Source organism: Hetaerina americana, unplaced genomic scaffold (genome assembly GCF_022747635.1).
Source record: "Hetaerina americana unplaced genomic scaffold, ioHetAmer1.1.p SCAF_35, whole genome shotgun sequence".
Classification (NCBI taxonomy): Eukaryota; Metazoa; Arthropoda; class Insecta; order Odonata; family Calopterygidae; genus Hetaerina; species Hetaerina americana.
Genome location: NW_027286930.1, coordinates 1,239,958 through 1,258,306, shown reverse-complemented (window position 1 = coordinate 1,258,306; position 18,349 = coordinate 1,239,958). Strand labels below are relative to the sequence as shown.

General features: G+C 36.1%; 1 protein-coding gene across 2 annotated transcripts; it reads left to right on the top strand.

Moving 5' to 3' along the window:
• Nucleotides 1-90: 90 nt before the first annotated feature.
• alc (5'-AMP-activated protein kinase subunit beta-1) lies at nucleotides 91-16,403 on the top strand. Of its 2 annotated transcripts, none has more exons than XM_071589235.1 (7): nucleotides 91-142; nucleotides 498-678; nucleotides 1,797-1,960; nucleotides 3,789-3,882; nucleotides 10,716-10,833; nucleotides 13,033-13,142; nucleotides 15,666-16,403. In XM_071589235.1, the coding sequence occupies exons 2-7, from the start codon at nucleotides 505-507 to the stop codon at nucleotides 15,810-15,812; spliced, it is 807 nt and encodes a 268-aa protein (XP_071445336.1). In that variant the 5' UTR covers nucleotides 91-142; nucleotides 498-504; the 3' UTR covers nucleotides 15,813-16,403. The 2 variants fall into 2 exon arrangements, with proteins under 2 accessions (XP_071445336.1, XP_071445335.1); XM_071589234.1 differs by having other exon boundaries at nucleotides 109-195.
• The last annotated feature ends 1,946 nt before the right edge of the window (nucleotides 16,404-18,349 follow it).

Here is an 18,349-nt window from a genome sequence, read left to right as displayed (position 1 = left end):
ATCCTCGTTGAAATTCGCGCCATCGCATCTAATGGCGCCATTTACGCATTTTGTACTTCTACAGGAAACCTTGGAAACAAATGAGAGCCATTATTCAATGGTGTTGGTATTTTGTTACGTATATCAGCTGACAGTTGTTGTGGTAAATAACATTTTTTTTCTCTTTTCAATTATCACCCCATAATTTCAATATTGGTAAGAAACTGAGAATATATATGGCTGTTTTTCACAAAATGTTTGAATGTACATCTCGAGAATGTAGTGATTTATGATGTATGCATGTGGATCACGTTATCTGCCAAGGTGACATGACTTATTGCACATTTTGAATCGTATAGTAGCATGGCATGGCGATAACATGGTGTTGTTACTGAGGTTAATTGATTTATGCTATTACACGTGCCATTTCAATATTACTTTTGCAATTATTTGTATTGATGCTCGACTTCGAATGCGATTTTAGCTGCTTTGTATACATTAACAAAATCACATTTCAGATAAAATATGGGTAATGCTGGAAGCAATAGTCGTGATCGTCATAAATCTGGGGATGGCATGCCTCCATCATCTCCCGGAAAAGACGGCCAAGCCTTTACCTTTGACAAAAAGCCAAATAAATTGGTGATCCAAACATCTCACGAGGAGGAAGATGCTTATTTTGCGGCGGGTCACGGACAGGTGTGTATGACTGTAATCTGATGAAATGTGTTAATTTATATTTTATTTGCCTAAGTCCTGCTGTTTTTCAATTTTATTCTTGGACAAATTATAACTATATCAGCAATCAGGCTAGAATATTGGCTACTCTTAGTTGTTGAAAACTAAAAGATTTATTGTCATCAACCCGAAGATCGGTTTGATAGGTGGTGGTAGAGTTCACCCAATAATAACCCCAACGGTATGTGAAATTCACACATTAGGTTAAATGTGGCAGCCCTTTCCCCCGATCCGGCTATAATTTCTGAGGAAGATGCGGTACCCGTAAAATCACACAGCATGGTTGAACTAAGGGAACATAGAGGCGTGTTCGGTAATCAAACCTGAGCCCTCCGGCCAGTAGTCCATATGTCTACCCCTGAATTATCATGTCGCCTCTTCACTTACATAACAAGCTTAATTTGTTTCAAGCCTACTCTTATCCCAATCCACACAGTTTCTAAAATGACTATAACTACTCTGTTCATCTGTAATAAGTATTGGCTATAATAAATAACTATCCTCCACTTTCATGTCTTTCAGTCACCATCTCACTTCTCTGTATATACTACCTTTTTTAAGTGAAGCTGGCTTCATGGAGGGATGAGAAATTAGGTGTCTATCATTTCTAGTTTACTCTTGTATCATTTGGCCGTGATATTAACACCAGATATGATGTTAGTGGTGGCTATATCAGATTAGCTCCCAAACCCCTATCATAGTTGATATCAGCACAAATTGGCAAAGTCAGATCATTTAAAAATGGTGGGAAGCACTAAAGGACAGTAAGTCACACGATAAGTCAGGGAAAACGAACACTGAAGCTAAAATTTTGAACATTTTTAACTAAAATTTCAAGCGTTTAAACCTTGAGGAAACCCAATTTGAAATTTAATTTGAAAAGAGTCTTTAAAAATTGAAAAATGGCATCAGCAGTTCCAATTATAAACCGCCAAACATAAGCGTTTCCTTTCATAAAAGACATGGAATTGAGTGAAGAGAGATTAAATCCAAAAGTGATTCCTTAAGTGGAGCTTTTTATTTTTTACAAATATGCCAGAAATTGCTTATGTGTGACTGTGAATCTTGCTCTGATCCAGGAGGCTGACTATGGTGCACCTCGCCCAAGAGCGTCCACAGTGTCTGAAGGGACTAAGCTGAATGACAAAGTTTTACCCACGGTGTTTAAATGGGATGGAGGTGGGAAACAAGTCTACATCAGTGGAACATTTTCAAATTGGAAAACACTTCCTATGGTGAAGAGGTGAGGAGATTTTGGTGACTGTTTCCAAGAAGGGCCCACCCTTCAGTTATTGTTGGCAGATGATTTCACTCATTCTTTCAGTGAGCCATTGTAAAATGACTCGATGTTATTTTGTTCAAATGCTATTCATAACTTCTATTTTGTTATATATCTTTTAGAGATTTCCCATGCTGCAATTGGCACGGCTTAATTACTTTATTATTCCTAATTGGATGTCCACATTGAGTGAGGAATTTAACTGTTGTGTTCTCTCATAAGTATGCCAGAATTGCTTCCATATGCTGGAAAGTGTAATTTAAACAAGAATTAGGAGGTTGTTGTCCTGATGCAATGTACTACAGCGATTTAAATTGGAAGGCAGATGTTTTCTAGTATAACATATAGAACTCAATTCAATTTTAGTTATGGCGTAAAAAATCCTGGATTTTTAGTATGATTCAGATTGTTGATAAACCATCTAGTATTTTTTATACTTGAGGATATGGGAATATTGCATTATATATCCTCTCTAGTTCAACTCCTTTTTCCAAAATATCTTCACCTAACATTTCTGGATCTCCACTAATCTTCCACTAGGTCAGTTATTCAGCTTTCAGTGTTTTAATGGCTGTCTGTGCCTTTATCATCAGGGAGTTGAGTTAGTAAGCCATGGAACTATTGGCATATTAATGCCATATTTGATGATAGTCCCATGATACTTTCACTCACATCAAATGTCAGGAAATAATGTGTTAATTCACCACTTAATATGATTACAATGATAGATTTACTATTGGAAACCATAGGAATAGGAAGTTGGCAAGAGAAATGTTGGTATAACAAATATAAAGCTGGGAAATGCAGAATATCCAGACATAAAAGGCTATATTTCTAGGTCTAGGAACAGAGGAGAGGCCATTCAGAGAAAACTGGAACAGACAAAAATCTGTTCACAGGAAAAAATATAAACTTCTAGTATGGAGTATATTTTTCTTTGGTGTGGGCTTTACCAGCCACAAAGGAAAGCAGCTCTGCATTTGTGAAATTCTGATATTATAGGTAAATGATAAAGATATAATGGGTAGATGGTTACAAATGAGGAACTACTCAACAATATCTCCTGTACTGTTAATATCAGTCTGGCATACCTATTACCCCTCAGACCCTTGTTTTGAGTTGTTCCATTCATCATATGAGTTTTGCCTTAGGTATCCTGCAGAAATTCTTCATTAGTCGTACAGTTTTCAAAGCTTAGCTATTTTTCATGCCAAATATTATTGAGAAGATGGAAGTAATTGATTGTCATCCAATCCATCTTGAAGTAGTATGTACCTGCAGAAGGGAAATTGAGAAGCTAGAAAGGCTGATACTGAGGCTGGAAGTGTATGTAAATACTTTATTGAGATCTGGGGCACAATCATACATCCTTAGGTGCGAAATATTACTCATGATAGGAGTTTCTGCTTTAGCAAATTTTGTGATCACATAACTTACATTTTACTTCTGCCTAAATCATTCCCCATCATAATGAAGCACTGTATTAGAAAAATACAGAAATTTTTCTTGGGACAGAATGAGAAAACACATTGTATAACCTACAAGGTTATATGTAAGCAGTAAATAAAAATAAATATTATGTGAATATATCATATGAAACTTTTTATCTGTTACTTGGTGGAATTTTTTCAATTGGTGAAACAATAGTTTTAGAGAGTCAATTTAGCAGTGGCATCGCTGTTTCATTTTGTCTGTACAATTGCAGCATAAATAATTTGTTGATGTCAACATTAATATTTTTTTATAGGCTTAATTTTGTGTTTTAATCTAATTAACCTGGTTTCCTTTTCAGTCATGGGGACTTTGTGACCATCATAGACCTACCAGAAGGAGAGCATCAATACAAATTTTTTGTGGATGGAGAGTGGAGGCATGATCCTGGTGTAGTAAGTAGAACACTATTAATGCCTTCATAAAACTCCAATTTCAAGACCATGTGACATTTTGATGGCAAACCTAAATTCTTCATTGCAAAGATTTAAGCGATGAGATGGTTTCTTTATTTCAATACAGTAAACTCTTGATTATCCATGTGTGGATTTCCCATTTTGCATTTTTGATTAATCGTGCTACTCCCTCTTCCCATCGCCTCAAAATTTGGATAAAATTGAAATCGCAAGTCTCGTTGAATGCTTTGAAATTTTGATTTCCTTTTTACGAAAAAATTAAGTTTGAAATACCTCAGTTTCTTTGAAAGATTTTAATTTTGATCACAAAATCAAAAGATGTCAATAGTATTTTATGTTTACATTTAAACTGCCTCTTATAGATCAGCGAGGGCAGGTGTAATATAGGTTTGTCTCTTCTGGTCTAGCGTAAGGTGAAGCTTATCTCCCATCACTCCTGGATCTGCCAGTTCCTGGTGAACAATTTTCATATTTGATAGGATTCAAGAATTCTGAAAAATATTTTGTTGAAATTTACTGGCAAATTTTGATTTAAAAAGTTCTGGTTCATTGTTTTCATTTTTTTTACTGATTAGATGGAGTGAATTGGCATTGCCTAAGTTTGGTGGCTGAATTTTGACACCCAAACGAAAATGAAATGTGTGGTAAAATTAGTTTAAACAGCTCTTCAGAAACAGTCTTTCCATTTTTTAATTTCTAAAGGCCAGTCTACCTGATCATATTTTGCAACAAACCCTCGCTGATCTCAGCTATATCGGGTAGTCCAGATGAATGAAATTTCGGCTGATTGGGGTTTGAAATTGAAAATGTGACTATTGAAAAACCATGAACACAGTTATTAAGTTGAAATTGGTTTGATCACCAAATTGGATTGCGTGCAGCATAGAGGAGCTAGGTTTGTAAAACATTGCTGTGATAAACTGAGTAAGATATCAAAATTAGAGGAGCTAAGCAGGGAATCTTTCACGGAGCAAAGGTTAAATTACAAATTAAATCTGACATTAATTGGAAGTATGTCTCTTTAGCAATAATTTTGAAAATGTATTATTAGTCCTATCATACTATGGTAAGTACGATCATGTAAATAAATTAGAGACGTAAATTGTAGCACAGATAGATTTAAGATGTCATTTTTTCCTCAAACAATAAGGAATCAGAATAATTTTACCTGGCTGTGCTTGGGGAAAAATGTTTTGACCAAAATTAGTCTGGTGTGTGTATTCATCCCACACACCCTAGTAGTGGCTTTCAGAGTACAAAAAATACTAAATACCTAAATTCCTTGCTACATCATGCATTCTTTTGCCTGGATAATGAAGACTTTACTTTAATGTTTTTGGTTTTACTCTCCAGAATACCTCCTGTTTATCTGTATCAGTGAGGTTAAATACCTCGCTATTATAATGCACCTGTTCAAGGTCATACGCTGGGCCCTCGTCTGTTTAATTTTGTTTGTGTGTGTCCTCAAAAAATGTTAGTATTAGCACCAAATATCATTTTAAAAATACCATGATACCAAATTGAAACTTAACCATTAAATTTAGTATTGATGTACCACTAGTAGTGAAGAAATATGAATGGTAGATAATTACAAGTCCTGTAGGTGCCATACAACTACAACGGTAGCTTGAAAGGATTTTGGAATCACTACCGGGTATCAGCACAGGCAAAATGAGTTTATTGTGTGGTAATAGGTAATGCTTTAGGAGTGAACACGTAATATATCGTTACTCTTGGAAGAGATCTGTGGTGCGGACGCATCTCTGTTAATGTTCCCATGTAGTGATTTGTGAAGATTGAAAACATTTAGATTTGGGCAGTAATTAAATACATTGTAAAGAATATTCATGCCAACTTTCAGAACACTCTGGGGTATCCTTCATATTTAACTGTTGCCAATCAAGCAAACTAGTTTGGTCCGTACAGCTTATAGACAATGATTGACTTTGTGGTCAGCCAAAATGTGCCACTACCCCAGAAATTATTGCAAAAGTGCATAAAATGATCATGGAGGATTGCCAACTGATAGTGAGAGAAATCAGTGAAGCTTTAGGGATTCATCTGAATGGGCATATCTCATTTTAACAGTAGAATTGGATATGAGAAAATGATCTGCTAGATGAGTGCCGTATCACAAACTCATCAGAATGGAAATTTCTGGACAATGTTTATCTTGTTTTAAGAGCAACCAACAAGATTCCTGTGCCATTATGTGACCACAGATAAACCTTCGGTCTTCTCCTATACTTCAGAGGCAAAACAGCTATCACAGCCGTGGAAACGTGTTGATTCACCACTACGAAATGAAGCAAAGGCAATATGGTCTGCCGGAAAGGTGATGTCTTTAGTTTTCTGGGATGCAAAAGGGATTCTACTAATAGATTATCTTCCCATGGTCAAAAAATCCTACATTATCCTCGTGGAACAATTACAGAAAATGATACACCAAAAAAGGCCAGGTTTGGCAAGGAAGAAAGTCATCTTTTGTTCAAGACAACACATGCCCACACATGAGTGTCATTGCCATGTCAAAATTTTGTGAACTAAGATATGTGTTGTGGCCACACCTGCTTTATTAGCCTGATTTGACTCCATCAGATTTCCATCTTTTCCATAAGCTCAAAATTTACCTTGGTGGATGGAGATTCTCTTCAAACAAAGAACTAACAGCTAAAGTAGATGGGTTTTTTGCAGGACTGAAGGAATATAATTTTCGAGATGGGTTCAATGCATTGGAACATTGCTGGGCCAGGTCCATTAGTCTACAGAGAGACTGAATTGAAAAAAAAAAAAGTTATGTTGCAATAAGTCGTTTGTTTATATTCCATTCCAATTTTCTTACTACCCTTGTACATTAGACATGATAAAATCTAGGCTACAGTGTTGGTTTTAGTTTGCATCATAAAGCATTTGTGGATTATTCAATTGTATTTGTATGAATACAATTTTCTTCTCTTCTGTCACTTTGCTCTTAGTCTTAGTTGCATGAATTTTTGGCAAAGAACTCAAACCTGAAAGAATGTATGGGTAATACATAAGTATGTATAAAGTGCTCAGATTTAGGTGAATGCTTGAACCTATAAAGGGCGCATTAATGATTAGATCAGATAAACCAATTCATCTTATCTATTGGAAAACTTATGGAGTAGACTTAAATGAAATTTATTTGGCTTTAAGATAATTGAAAAAACTAGCACCTTCCGGGATAAATTCATTTACTGATTTGATGTTTATGTCCCAATAACAAGATATAAAATAACAATAAAAAGATAGTAAATAAATCTGACTCATACGAGAGAGAATTAAAGTAAGTCAGGTAGGGATCCATCTACACTTACTTTTAAAAAATGGGATCATGAACTGATTAGTTTATTTAAAAAGTTTGAGAAAAATATGAAGAAAGCTCTTAGTTGAAGCCAAATATAAATGTAATCGCCAGGCAATTTTGAGTTTAAATAATCTGTCAAAAACTTCTTTGAGCATGCTAAACCCTGAATTATACCAAACAGATGGGACTAAGATTTAGTATTCAATCAGAATAGAAAACTTGAGGATAATCCATTAAGTGGTGCCAATATATTTAATGATTACCTTGTGCAAATAGTTGAAGCTATGGTAAATTGCATTTATGTTAAGCTAATTACAGTGCAAGGTCCAAGAAGGAAGTAAGGAAGAGAGGGTAAGTTGAGTACTGGTGCAGCCACCTATTAGTGGGCTAGGGGAGGGGGGATGTTTGTCTGTAATGGTTTGACCCTCATTAAGGGATGCTCGGTCATCATTGCCTTGGTGAAGGTGGGGATGGTGTCTGAAATCCAGAATTAACAGTAATGGCATGCATGTATATTGTCTCCTTAAAATCAAAGGAACACTGAGAACTTCTCCAAGTTGGCAAATTTCTTAGTATTCAGGATTAGACAACGTTCCAGATGAGAAACTCAGGGCCCTATATAAGAAGCTAGTTTGAAATGGTCGTGTGGTGTCAGGTAGATGGCATCACTGCCAAAGTATACTGAAATTATTTTCAGTTAGTAGCACTTGCCAAATTTGTCTGATGGGTGTATTACTCTTTATGTTTAGCTTTTCTTTCAATGGAACAAGTTGGGTGATTTGAAATAAATTGATATGAAAAGATACTATGTTCTGATAAAACTTCATTTAGTGATAGGTTAATTGCCCCAAAAGATTAAAAATAAACTTGATTCGCTTTATAATGAGTGGTAGTAGTGTTTAGGGGAGGCGACCGACAGCTGAGGTCATTTGCGCCATAGGGGATGGACAGGAAAGGATGAAGGGTGGAGAGAAACCCGGCATCAGCATTAGCCTACTCTTTATGAAAGGTGCCAAGGGGTCCGCAGCTTAACGTTCCATCCGATGGATGGCGTACTCACTCAAAGTGCCCTCCACAAAGCACCTCAAGTAGGGATCGAGATACCTCTGAAAAATATTCAACACTGCCGGGATTTGAACCCAGGCCCTCTGGGTGGGAAGCCAGTATGTTAGCCCCCACACCATCTCAATCCCCCACTTTATAATAAATTTGCACATCTGATTAAATACATTTTTGAGTTGTTTCAAAATTTGTGAAGTGGCCATATGAGGAGAAGTGACACTGAGCTTTCTGATTGTCTCGTCAAGGTCACCACTGCAGAAATCATTGATAAAATCCATGATATATTAATGGTTGGTAGAAAAGTGATGGTGCATGAGATTACTGATGCTGTAGGCATGTTAACTGAATTCCTAATATTTTGCATCAACATTGAGCTTGAGAGAGATGTTAAAAATGTTGAAATTTCAACATTTTACAAAAAAGTAGAAATTTCATATTGTAATTTTAATACTGTAATTTTCCGGAGACATTGATATTTTAAAGCTTCAAACCAGTTGAGTTATTGTAATGGGTGTCTACAACTTTTACAATTTATTTGCAATCTAGAAGTACTCTCTAATGATAATCTACATGGTAATCACTTCATGAAAGGCAATGGAGTGAAAAAATACATGTATTCTCCCTTGTTGCAATACCCATAGGGTAAAAGTGCAGATTTGGACTGGGAAAGTGGAAGAAATCATGGATTTTATGGACTCCAAGTTGTGGTCGCCATTTTTTTCTTTACTGATTAAATCATAAAATTCCTATTATATGGTCCGTCTTTATTGATAATCTTGATTTTTGTGAACGTATTGGGAAGAAGAGCAGTTACGCACTTTTATTCTTCGGAAGGGGATATGTTTGTACTAAAAGGGATGATGCAAATGGCTCATGGACTACCTTGCCAAGCTACTGTGTGGCAGCACTGACTGATTGACAAACCCCTTTTTTGAATATTGTTAATGTAAACATGACCTGAAGGTCCTTTCTGCACCCAGCATCAAAAATTGATAATACATGGGAGGGCCCAGAAGTACCCGGCCTGACGTAGAGATGGCAGTAGTTGTTTGAAAAATCACTATATTATAATGTAAACAATCTATGAAGCATATGTTTCAAGTTTGAAGGCACCAAGTTGTTTAGTGTTTGTTTGGCAGCCATCAATAGTGAACGTTTTCAGTGAATTTGTGAAAATGGAGAAAATTGGTCATCGTTATGTGACACTATAGTTTTTTCTGAAAGACCTCAGCCCAGCCAATATAAAAGCTGAACCGAATTCTACTCTGGGTGAGTCTGTTTCTTTGTTTACTACAGTAAAATATTGGGTAGCAGAGTTAAAACGAGGCCGTACAAGCTGTCAAGATGAGCATCGCATTGGTTGACCAAATGAGGTGACAACTCAAAAAATGGTGAAGAAAATCCACAAAGTAATACTGGAATATTGTCGACTGAAAGTGCACAAGCTAGCAGACATAGTAAGCTATCCAAAAAGTGCATTACATTGCATATTAACTGAAAATTTGAACATAAGAAAGCTGTGTGCAAGACAGGTGCCACGTTTGCTCATACTTGACCCATGTGAAACCATTGTTGGGAAGAGGTTTCAATTGAGTGTTTAGCAAAGTTTCACAGTGACAAAGCAGAATTTTTGTGTCATTTCATAACCATGAATGAAGCATGGGTCCATTACTCCTCGCCCGAGACAAAAGAACAATCAAAACAGTGGATTCAAAAGGGATGAACGGCTCCAAAAAGGCGAAGACTGTTTCATCTGCAGGCAAGGTCATGGCGTCTTGGTTTTTTGGGATGTGCCTGGGATAATTTTCAATGACTGTCTTGAAAAAGGAAAAAATCAACGGGGAGTATTATGCAAACTTATTGCAACGTTTGAGCAAAGTATTCAAGCAAAAGCGGCCGCATTTGGCCAAGAAGAAAGTGTTGTTTCATCAAGACAATGCACCAGCTCACAAATCCGTTATTACAATGGCCAAAATTCATGAATTAAAGTTTGAATTGCTACCTCATGCACCCTATCTGCCATATTTAGCCCCCTCGTATTATTTTCTGTCCGCAAACTTGAAAAAATGGCTCGGTGGTCAAAGATTTTCTGACCATGAAGAAGTGATGTCGGCAGTTAATGGCTATTTTGAGGAGCAAGACAGTTTCTATAATAAAAAGGGTATTGAACTTATTGAACATCACAGGGAAAAGTGTGTACAGCTGAAAGGAGATTATGTTGAAAAATAAATAAATTTTTTTCCAATATATTTGTGTTTTCTTTGTATGTTCTTCTATTCTCCACAAAACTTGAAAGCTACCTCAATATCAATTTATGTTATGCCATTCAGTCAACAGCAATAAGTTGTAAATTATTCATCCTAGTATGTAAATTGCTGCGTATATCTTGAGAATGTTAATGCAAATCTCTTTTTTTGTACAGGCCCTAATTGATAATGGAATGGGCTCGAAAAATAACTTGGTGTCAGTCAACAAGACTGATTTTGAAGTATTTATGGCCCTTGCCAAGGACAGTGAAAGTTCAGGGAGCAATCAACAACGTAAGTAAACTGGGAAACTCAGTGATCTAGAATTGAGATTCACCATTTTTAGTGACCAGATAATATTATTTACTTTAATTTATTATAAGTCATTCTTTATATTTTACTTTTAAATTCGGAGTTATATCTTCAAGTTGTTTAATTTGTCTCCTTAAAGGGCACATGCATAACAAGTGGTACATTTTGTTTTGAAGTGCTCCAATAGCTTTGAGTTTGGATCGGAACCCACATTCTTGAAGTTGCTTGGCTAGGCTAACTGTTAGGATTAGGTTACTGAGGTTGACAGTTTACATTGAAAAAATTGTAATCTGACTCATCATTTGGTTTTTGTTTTTGGAAATACAAATTTATAATTTTGGATATGATTAAGCAGTGATAAAGAAGAGACTAATTGTGTTATACTTGGGAAAGTGGAAAAAAACCAATATTGAAGCTTAAAAAACTACCATTGTACAACTATTTGATTCCTGATCAAGTCCAGTTTTTCTTCTGTTACTCAAAACTATTTTCTGTAGTAGCCAAACTTTGGTGTCTTAAGAATATCAGATTTAGAAATAAAACTTTTGTCCCAGTGTGACTCATATTAGTTATTTCATAGGTGGTGTGAATAAGGTAACACTCATAAGTGTTTGAAGTTATATTAAGTTTTAATTAAATATGCTAGCATTTCATTTGATAATGATCTTTGAAGTAAACTGGTGAGGCAAACAGAGAATTGTCCCGTTTCCGTGAAAACAATCATAATATATTATTATCCATCCTAGATATAATGAAATGCATGCGTATGTGAACAGAAAGTTGTTAACCTCCGAGGCCAAATGAAATGAAAAATTATAAAAATTGTATGAAATGGAAATATTTTTGGAATATTTGTTTTCTGTCTTGGTGAATTTTTTCATGAATGTGTGTCTATGAAAATTCAAGTACAAAAATTCATGTTCTCTAATATAGATAAGAATTAGCTCATCAGGGAATACATGGAATTGCAGAAATAGTGGAAAAAGAGATTTTCTGAGGTAGGGCTCATGGGTCTTAACATTTGGTTTCCCAAAAAAACTTCAAAAATCTTCTAAAAAACTTCTAAAAGGTTCTAAGAAAGTGGTATTGCTTTACTTAATATTGAAAGATTGTTTCAGCAGATGGTTATGCTCCCAATGCCCTGAACTATTACACTTGGAATTGTTTGGTTTGAATGTTCCATTGTTGAGAGATATATTTTGAGGTAATTTACAGCTGTCAGTTTTAATGCCTGTATAGGGCAATAAGGGCTTCTAAATCTTTGCATAAATAGGGTAAACAATCATAAAGTAACATAGGCAAAGTAAAATTTCAGGAATTTTTTTAGATAAAAAAATCGACTTTTGGCACTGGTGGCAGAACATCTTTGATTCTGAATTGAATACTAATCATACTGGCTTATCCTTTATATAGCTATTGTATCATTTAAAAATGGATGTTATGAATTATGGGGAAACTGGGGAGATGCATCGTACATTATAAACAACTGCTACAAATTTCAATAGCCTAAGACAATTTCTATAATAGTTAACTATATGCATATTTTTTCAATAAATTGCTACTTTGAAATACAAAGCTCTTTCAAAAAATGAGTAATTCCCTTTGTAAAAGGAGCACCACTTTTGGCTCATTCCAAAGAAATAATTTTCTATCTCATTTTATTTTTGTAACCAGACCTAATTTTCCTCTCAGAGGTGTAGGTCATTTTGACAAATATTAATGAAGCAGTTTTAATTTCAAACCACTGACAATGTTGAAGATTCCTAGGTAGAGTACTTCATATGAAGTGATGATTTTCAATGTTGTCTGGAGGAGGACGAATATCTTGCTATTTCTACCTGCTTGTATTGATAGCTGTATCTATTCATGTGTTGGAAAAGAGATTCATTGTCAATGGAAAGTGTTCAAAGGGGTCTGGGAAGGCATGTCAAGAGAACCAGAACACTCTTTGCATTTATCTCATGAATCAATACTCTCATTGGTCCTTCCAACTCAGGTTTTCTCCCATCACCTCAGTGCCTATCCCATCTGGGGTCAGCAGAGCAAGCATTTAATCCATCATTAATTTATCATTTTAATGTGCTCATTTTTTTTGGATAGTTTTCGGAGAAATCTTTTGCTAGCATATACATTTCCATAAAGGTATGACATTTTTCCTTGCATTCATTTCACATTTTTCAGGAGAGTATTCCCAAGAAATACCTGCCAATAAGCCATGGGAGAAAAGTGGCCCCCCAATCCTGCCTCCTCACTTACTGCAAGTTATTCTGAACAAAGACACTCCATTGTCGGTAAGTCTATTGGTGCACTTTTTAAAATCAAAATACATTTATTGCCTAACCATTTAAAAAGCACCAATGAAATATGGTCATTTTGAAAAGCCTTTCTGAGTTGGATTGTATCTGTCATAAATAGCTCCATAATAATCATGATTTACCTAAATTGTATGCAAGGTTTATGTTGCAGCTTAAATTTGTACTTCAATCCTAAGTTAATGGGATGCTATCAACTGATAATGATAAAAGTAATTGATCCTGCAGCTGAATATATTGCTATTTAAGCTGATGCATGTGAAGTATTTGATAATTATTCAGGGTGTATACATAAGTAAACTTTACAGAGTTCTTTTTCTATTTTCATCAGGGTTTCTTTTTCTATGGTGATGTTTAATGGTAACCTTATGTTCACCATAAAAAGCAAATGAAAACATCTATACAATTAATATTTGAGAACGTGGTTGTTTTTGTAGGCTAGAGAGAATGTAATTCAGGAGGGTAATGATGCCAGTAACTTTAAAATGTCATTTCATATTTAATATTTATTATGACGCAGCATTTATTTTGTACATGAATGGAGAGGAGGATTGAGAAGTCTCTTTCAGATACTGGGGTGAATTCCTTTCTTTTGCTTAATGCAGCTGATGGTGGTTTCATGGGAGCGAAATGGACCGAAAGGAAAATAAATGATGAAGTACTAGGTATGGTGGGCAAGGAGAGGGGTTTGTTGGGAGAAATCCTATGGAAGTTGGAAAAAATGAATGAAGGGTGTATTGATCGGCAGTGAGATGTTGAAAACTAATTGAGGAGGGAATGTTGGCAAACAAGGAAAGGGCGGGAACAGGATGAGGATGTTGGACGGGATGAAGGGAGGAAGAAAGCACTCTGAGATGAAAAGGGACTTGATGTAGAGTATGTTGCTAGATTGTGTTTTGTTTGGTGTCATAAAATATTTATTTGGTAGTTATAGTGTCCATCCAAAACCTACATTAACTAGTAGATTACTTTTAAAAAAAATCCTATACCATGATACATTTGCTTGCTTTACCTAACAAAACACAGTTTATGCAGGTGTAACATTCCTGCACAAAATTTTCCCCTGCAGTTCACATGAATTTGAGCATGATGCATATTTCAGTGGTTGAAAAGTCAGAGGACAACGAAGAGGTCTGTTCAAAAACTGAACTTTATTTATTGCAAAAAAATACTTCTCTATCGAATTATTGGTCGGGGTGCCCATTGAAGAAGTCTCCTGCCCAACATATGCACTTATTCCAATGGTGTTTCCACTTTATGAAATATTCTTGGAATGCTCCTTCTGGAATACTCACAAGCTCCTCCATTTAATTTTTCTTTATTTCTGGAATGGTGACAAATCTTTTTCCATTGAGCTGGGTTTTTTATTTTCACCAATCCACTGTGAGGATAGCACTTTTGTTTGGGTTTATGGTTATGATGTCATAACCATAAACCCATGACCCGTGACCGGTTATGATCCTGGACTAGAAGATTTCATCCTCTTCAGCCCGATCAAACAGTTCATGACAGACGTGAACTATATGTTGTTTCTGGTCTGCAGTCATCAGGCAAGGTGCAAATCTTCTAAATCTCCTCAATTTTTCTGTCAGAATTTCATGGCACAGACCAATCAAGATACCACACTCTTCGGCAAGTTCCCTGATAGGCAAATGTTGATTTACATAAATGAGATCATTCACTTTCTCAATGTGGGGGTGGTCATTAGTCGACGTTTATGTTCTTCCAGAACGCTCATCATCTTCCACTGATTGCTACCCCTTTTTGAACTGAGTAAACCACTCATAACATGTGGTACATTTCATAGTATCATCACCTCAATTAATAATTAATTACCTTAATCAAAAAACAATAGGTAATCAACTCAAAAGTTTTCTTGAAGGATTTGCAGAGTGTCACCCAGAATTTCCCAGAACAAAGCTGCTCCTTCAAAGAGCTCATTTCCACGGATCTGATTTTTGGACGTACTCTACGAACACCCCTTCACATAAACGGCCATAACTAATCGACGAAGTGGTTGAATGCAGTTTTTTGGGAAGTTTCTGTGGGCACAATACCTCCAAGAGGATTAAAAAATAGCCAACTGGTGGTACTTTCTTCAAAAAATTTGGGAACTTTTTGAACGGACCTTGCCTTCAAGTAATGGTTAAAATGCCAAATTTTGCCCACATCTGTCATGATGCATGTAAGCTCTTTGGCTCTAGTCGGAGGAACTGGAACAGATGTGAGAGCTTCCTCATTGGATATATTCTATAAGGCTATCCCTAAAAATAATCTTGCTTCACCTCAGGCAAAAATTAAGATAATGCCCTTGTGTTGATGGGGCTGTTAGTAGCTTTAACTAGAGAATCTTTGTATATACATAAGTATAGGACTTGAATAAATGGTTCAGCCTTTGTTGTTGTAGGAGTGTTATTTATTACCATATCAGTGTCTTAGTTGAAAAAGTACTTTTCCTGACTGCACAGCCCTTGCTAATACTGGTCTTTTTTTCTCTTACAGTGTGAGCCCACACTTCTACCTGAACCCAATCATGTAATGTTGAACCATCTTTATGCACTTTCCATTAAAGATGGTGTAATGGTCCTGAGTGCGACTCACCGATACAGAAAGAAATATGTAACAACACTTCTCTACAAACCTATATAATATGTCGTAGTTAATTCACATATAACACATGAAAAGATTGTAAATGTTACCAAGGTAGAATACTGTGAATTCCAGAGGTTTTGTGAATAGTCAATGCTCGTGGCAGGAGCGATTAACAAAGATCTGGACAATTTAACTTTAATTCTCTGACTTACCTGCATATGTAATTTATGTGGTGAGGTTCAAAGATGCTTGGCATTCTATTGTCTTTGTAGTAAGGGTGAGGTTTTTCTCTTGAAAATTACTATGGTGCTGCCTTATTAAATGCTAGTGGATGCATTTTCTTGTTAGTGGTTTCTTCCTATTGGCATGGGAGGAAATTGAAGGTTCCTGATGTCAAGGAAATGTACTTATTGATCCCACTGAACTGATATAAGAGTTTGTATGATGGGAAATGAATGTAAGATGCCACGTAATTATTTGGCTGATCAGTTAAGGCACCTATGAAATCTGACCCTTTTTGCAAATACAATTCATGGATTTGAAAGTTTCCCTTTCAAATCTTGTAGCTAGTTATTTTAACAAACCCCACAATGTAATTTTAGGATCATTGATTTATAATGTAAATAAAGTTTACCATTCTTTATACAAGTTGTTGAACTTAATTAACCAATTTCCTGCTCCAAAACATTATCGCACAGTGCATGACAAAATCTGACTTGTCAAATATTTACTCTGCTAGTGTTTTCAATTAAATTCCACATCTGTAGCATAACATTGGGAAAAGATTTTACTACCGCAAATCTACGATACAAACATAGTAGAGGTGGGGAAGGCGGAATCAGGCAAATCACGAGTATAAAAATATTTCCTAGACTGGGACTTGAAATCCGGATCTTTCCACTCCTGGGCGGATGCTCTCAACCACTTGAGCTATCCAGGAAACTTAATTTACACTGAAATCTGCAATGCTTTATGCAACCATGTGCCCTGATTCTTTTGCCAAGAGATAAGTATTAGGGAGCTGTTTCACCCACCAAAGGAGAAATAGACAACTCATTGGTTGCATAAAGCATCGCAGATTTCAGTGTAAATTACGTTTCCTGGATAGCTCAAGTGGTTGAGAGCATCTGCCCGGAAGTGGAAAGATCTGGAGTTCAAGTCCTGGTCTAGGAAATATTTTTACACTCTTGATTTGCCTGATTCCACCTTCCCCACCTCTACTATTTTCGTCCTTTATATGTGTTCCTATCCCTTTTCCTTATATCTATTTCTATGTATGTATATATATATATATATATATATATATATATATATATATATATATATATATATATATATATACGTATATATGTGTATATCTATGTACATGTGTATATATATATATATATATATATAGGTAAGGTAGGGTAAGGTAGTATATATATATATATATACTACCTTGATCAAAAAGCTCCCGGAATAACCACCGTGTGCCGCTCCCATCGTTCCGATTTGAGTTCTGTTTTTTTTGTTAAATTGGTACATCTGTTGTTGATATTCCCTTTAAATCTTAGTGTCATAACTTGACATTTGCAAAAGTTACGTAGCCAAGAGTACATCTATCTCTGTGTGTGTTGGCGATTTTTTACAATTTCAGAAATGGATTTAAATTTGCAACAACGAACTTGTATTAAATTTTGCGTAAAAAACGGATTTAGTGGCGCACGGACGTTGGAAATGTTGGAAAAGTGTTTCGGCAACGATTCTCTAAAAAAAACGGTCGATTACCAGTGGCACGAGCGGTTCAGAAGTGGTCGTGAGTCAATCGAAGATGATGAACGCAGTGGCAGACCATCGACATCGAAAGTCGGTGAAAAAATTGATAAAGTAAAAGAAATGTTGGTCAATAACTGCAAATTAACCATCAGAGAAATAGGGGAGGACTTGAACATTGCCTATGGATCCGCCCAAGACATTGTGGTTAATGATTTGGGTTTCCGTCGTGTAGCAGCAAAGTTGGTGCCGAAAGACCTCAATTTCATGCAAAAAAGAGACCGTGTTGACGTCGCAAAAGACATGATTTGCGAGGCTGAATCCGATCCCACATTCATCAAAAGGATCATTACTGGAGACGAGACGTGGGTTTATGAGTACGACACGCAATCCAGACATCAGGCAAGTGAATGGCGTTCACCAAATGAGCCGAGACCAAAAAAACCACGTCGTTTTCAGTCAAAAAAGAAGGCAATGCTGACGGTTTTCATGGATTACAACGGTGTAGTGCATCATGAATTTTTGCCAGAAGGCCAGACAGTAAACAAAGAGTATTATTTGGGCGTTATGAGACGTTTGCGTGAAGCAATTCGCCGAAAGAGACCAGAAATGTGGGCAGAAAACTCGTGGATTTTGCACCATGATAACGCACCGTCGCACAGTGCTATCATTATTCGTAATTTTTTGACGAAAAATGCAACAAATACCATCCAACAGCCACCGAATTCACCTGATTTGGCTCCCTGTGACTTCTTTCTGTTCAATCGAGTTAAAAAACCATTACGGGGAACGCGTTTTAGCAGCCGAGAGGAAGTAATGAAAAAATCGCAGGAAGCACTGAT

Coding starts and splice junctions, on each gene's coding strand:
- alc (XM_071589235.1), top strand. CDS start 505: ATGGGTAATGCTGGAAGCAATAGTCGTGATCGTCATAAATCTGGGGAT. Junction 1,961..3,788: donor ACACTTCCTATGGTGAAGAG/GTGAGGAGATTT, acceptor TTTCCTTTTCAG/TCATGGGGACTTTGTGACCA. Junction 3,883..10,715: donor GGAGGCATGATCCTGGTGTA/GTAAGTAGAACA, acceptor TTTTTTGTACAG/GCCCTAATTGATAATGGAAT.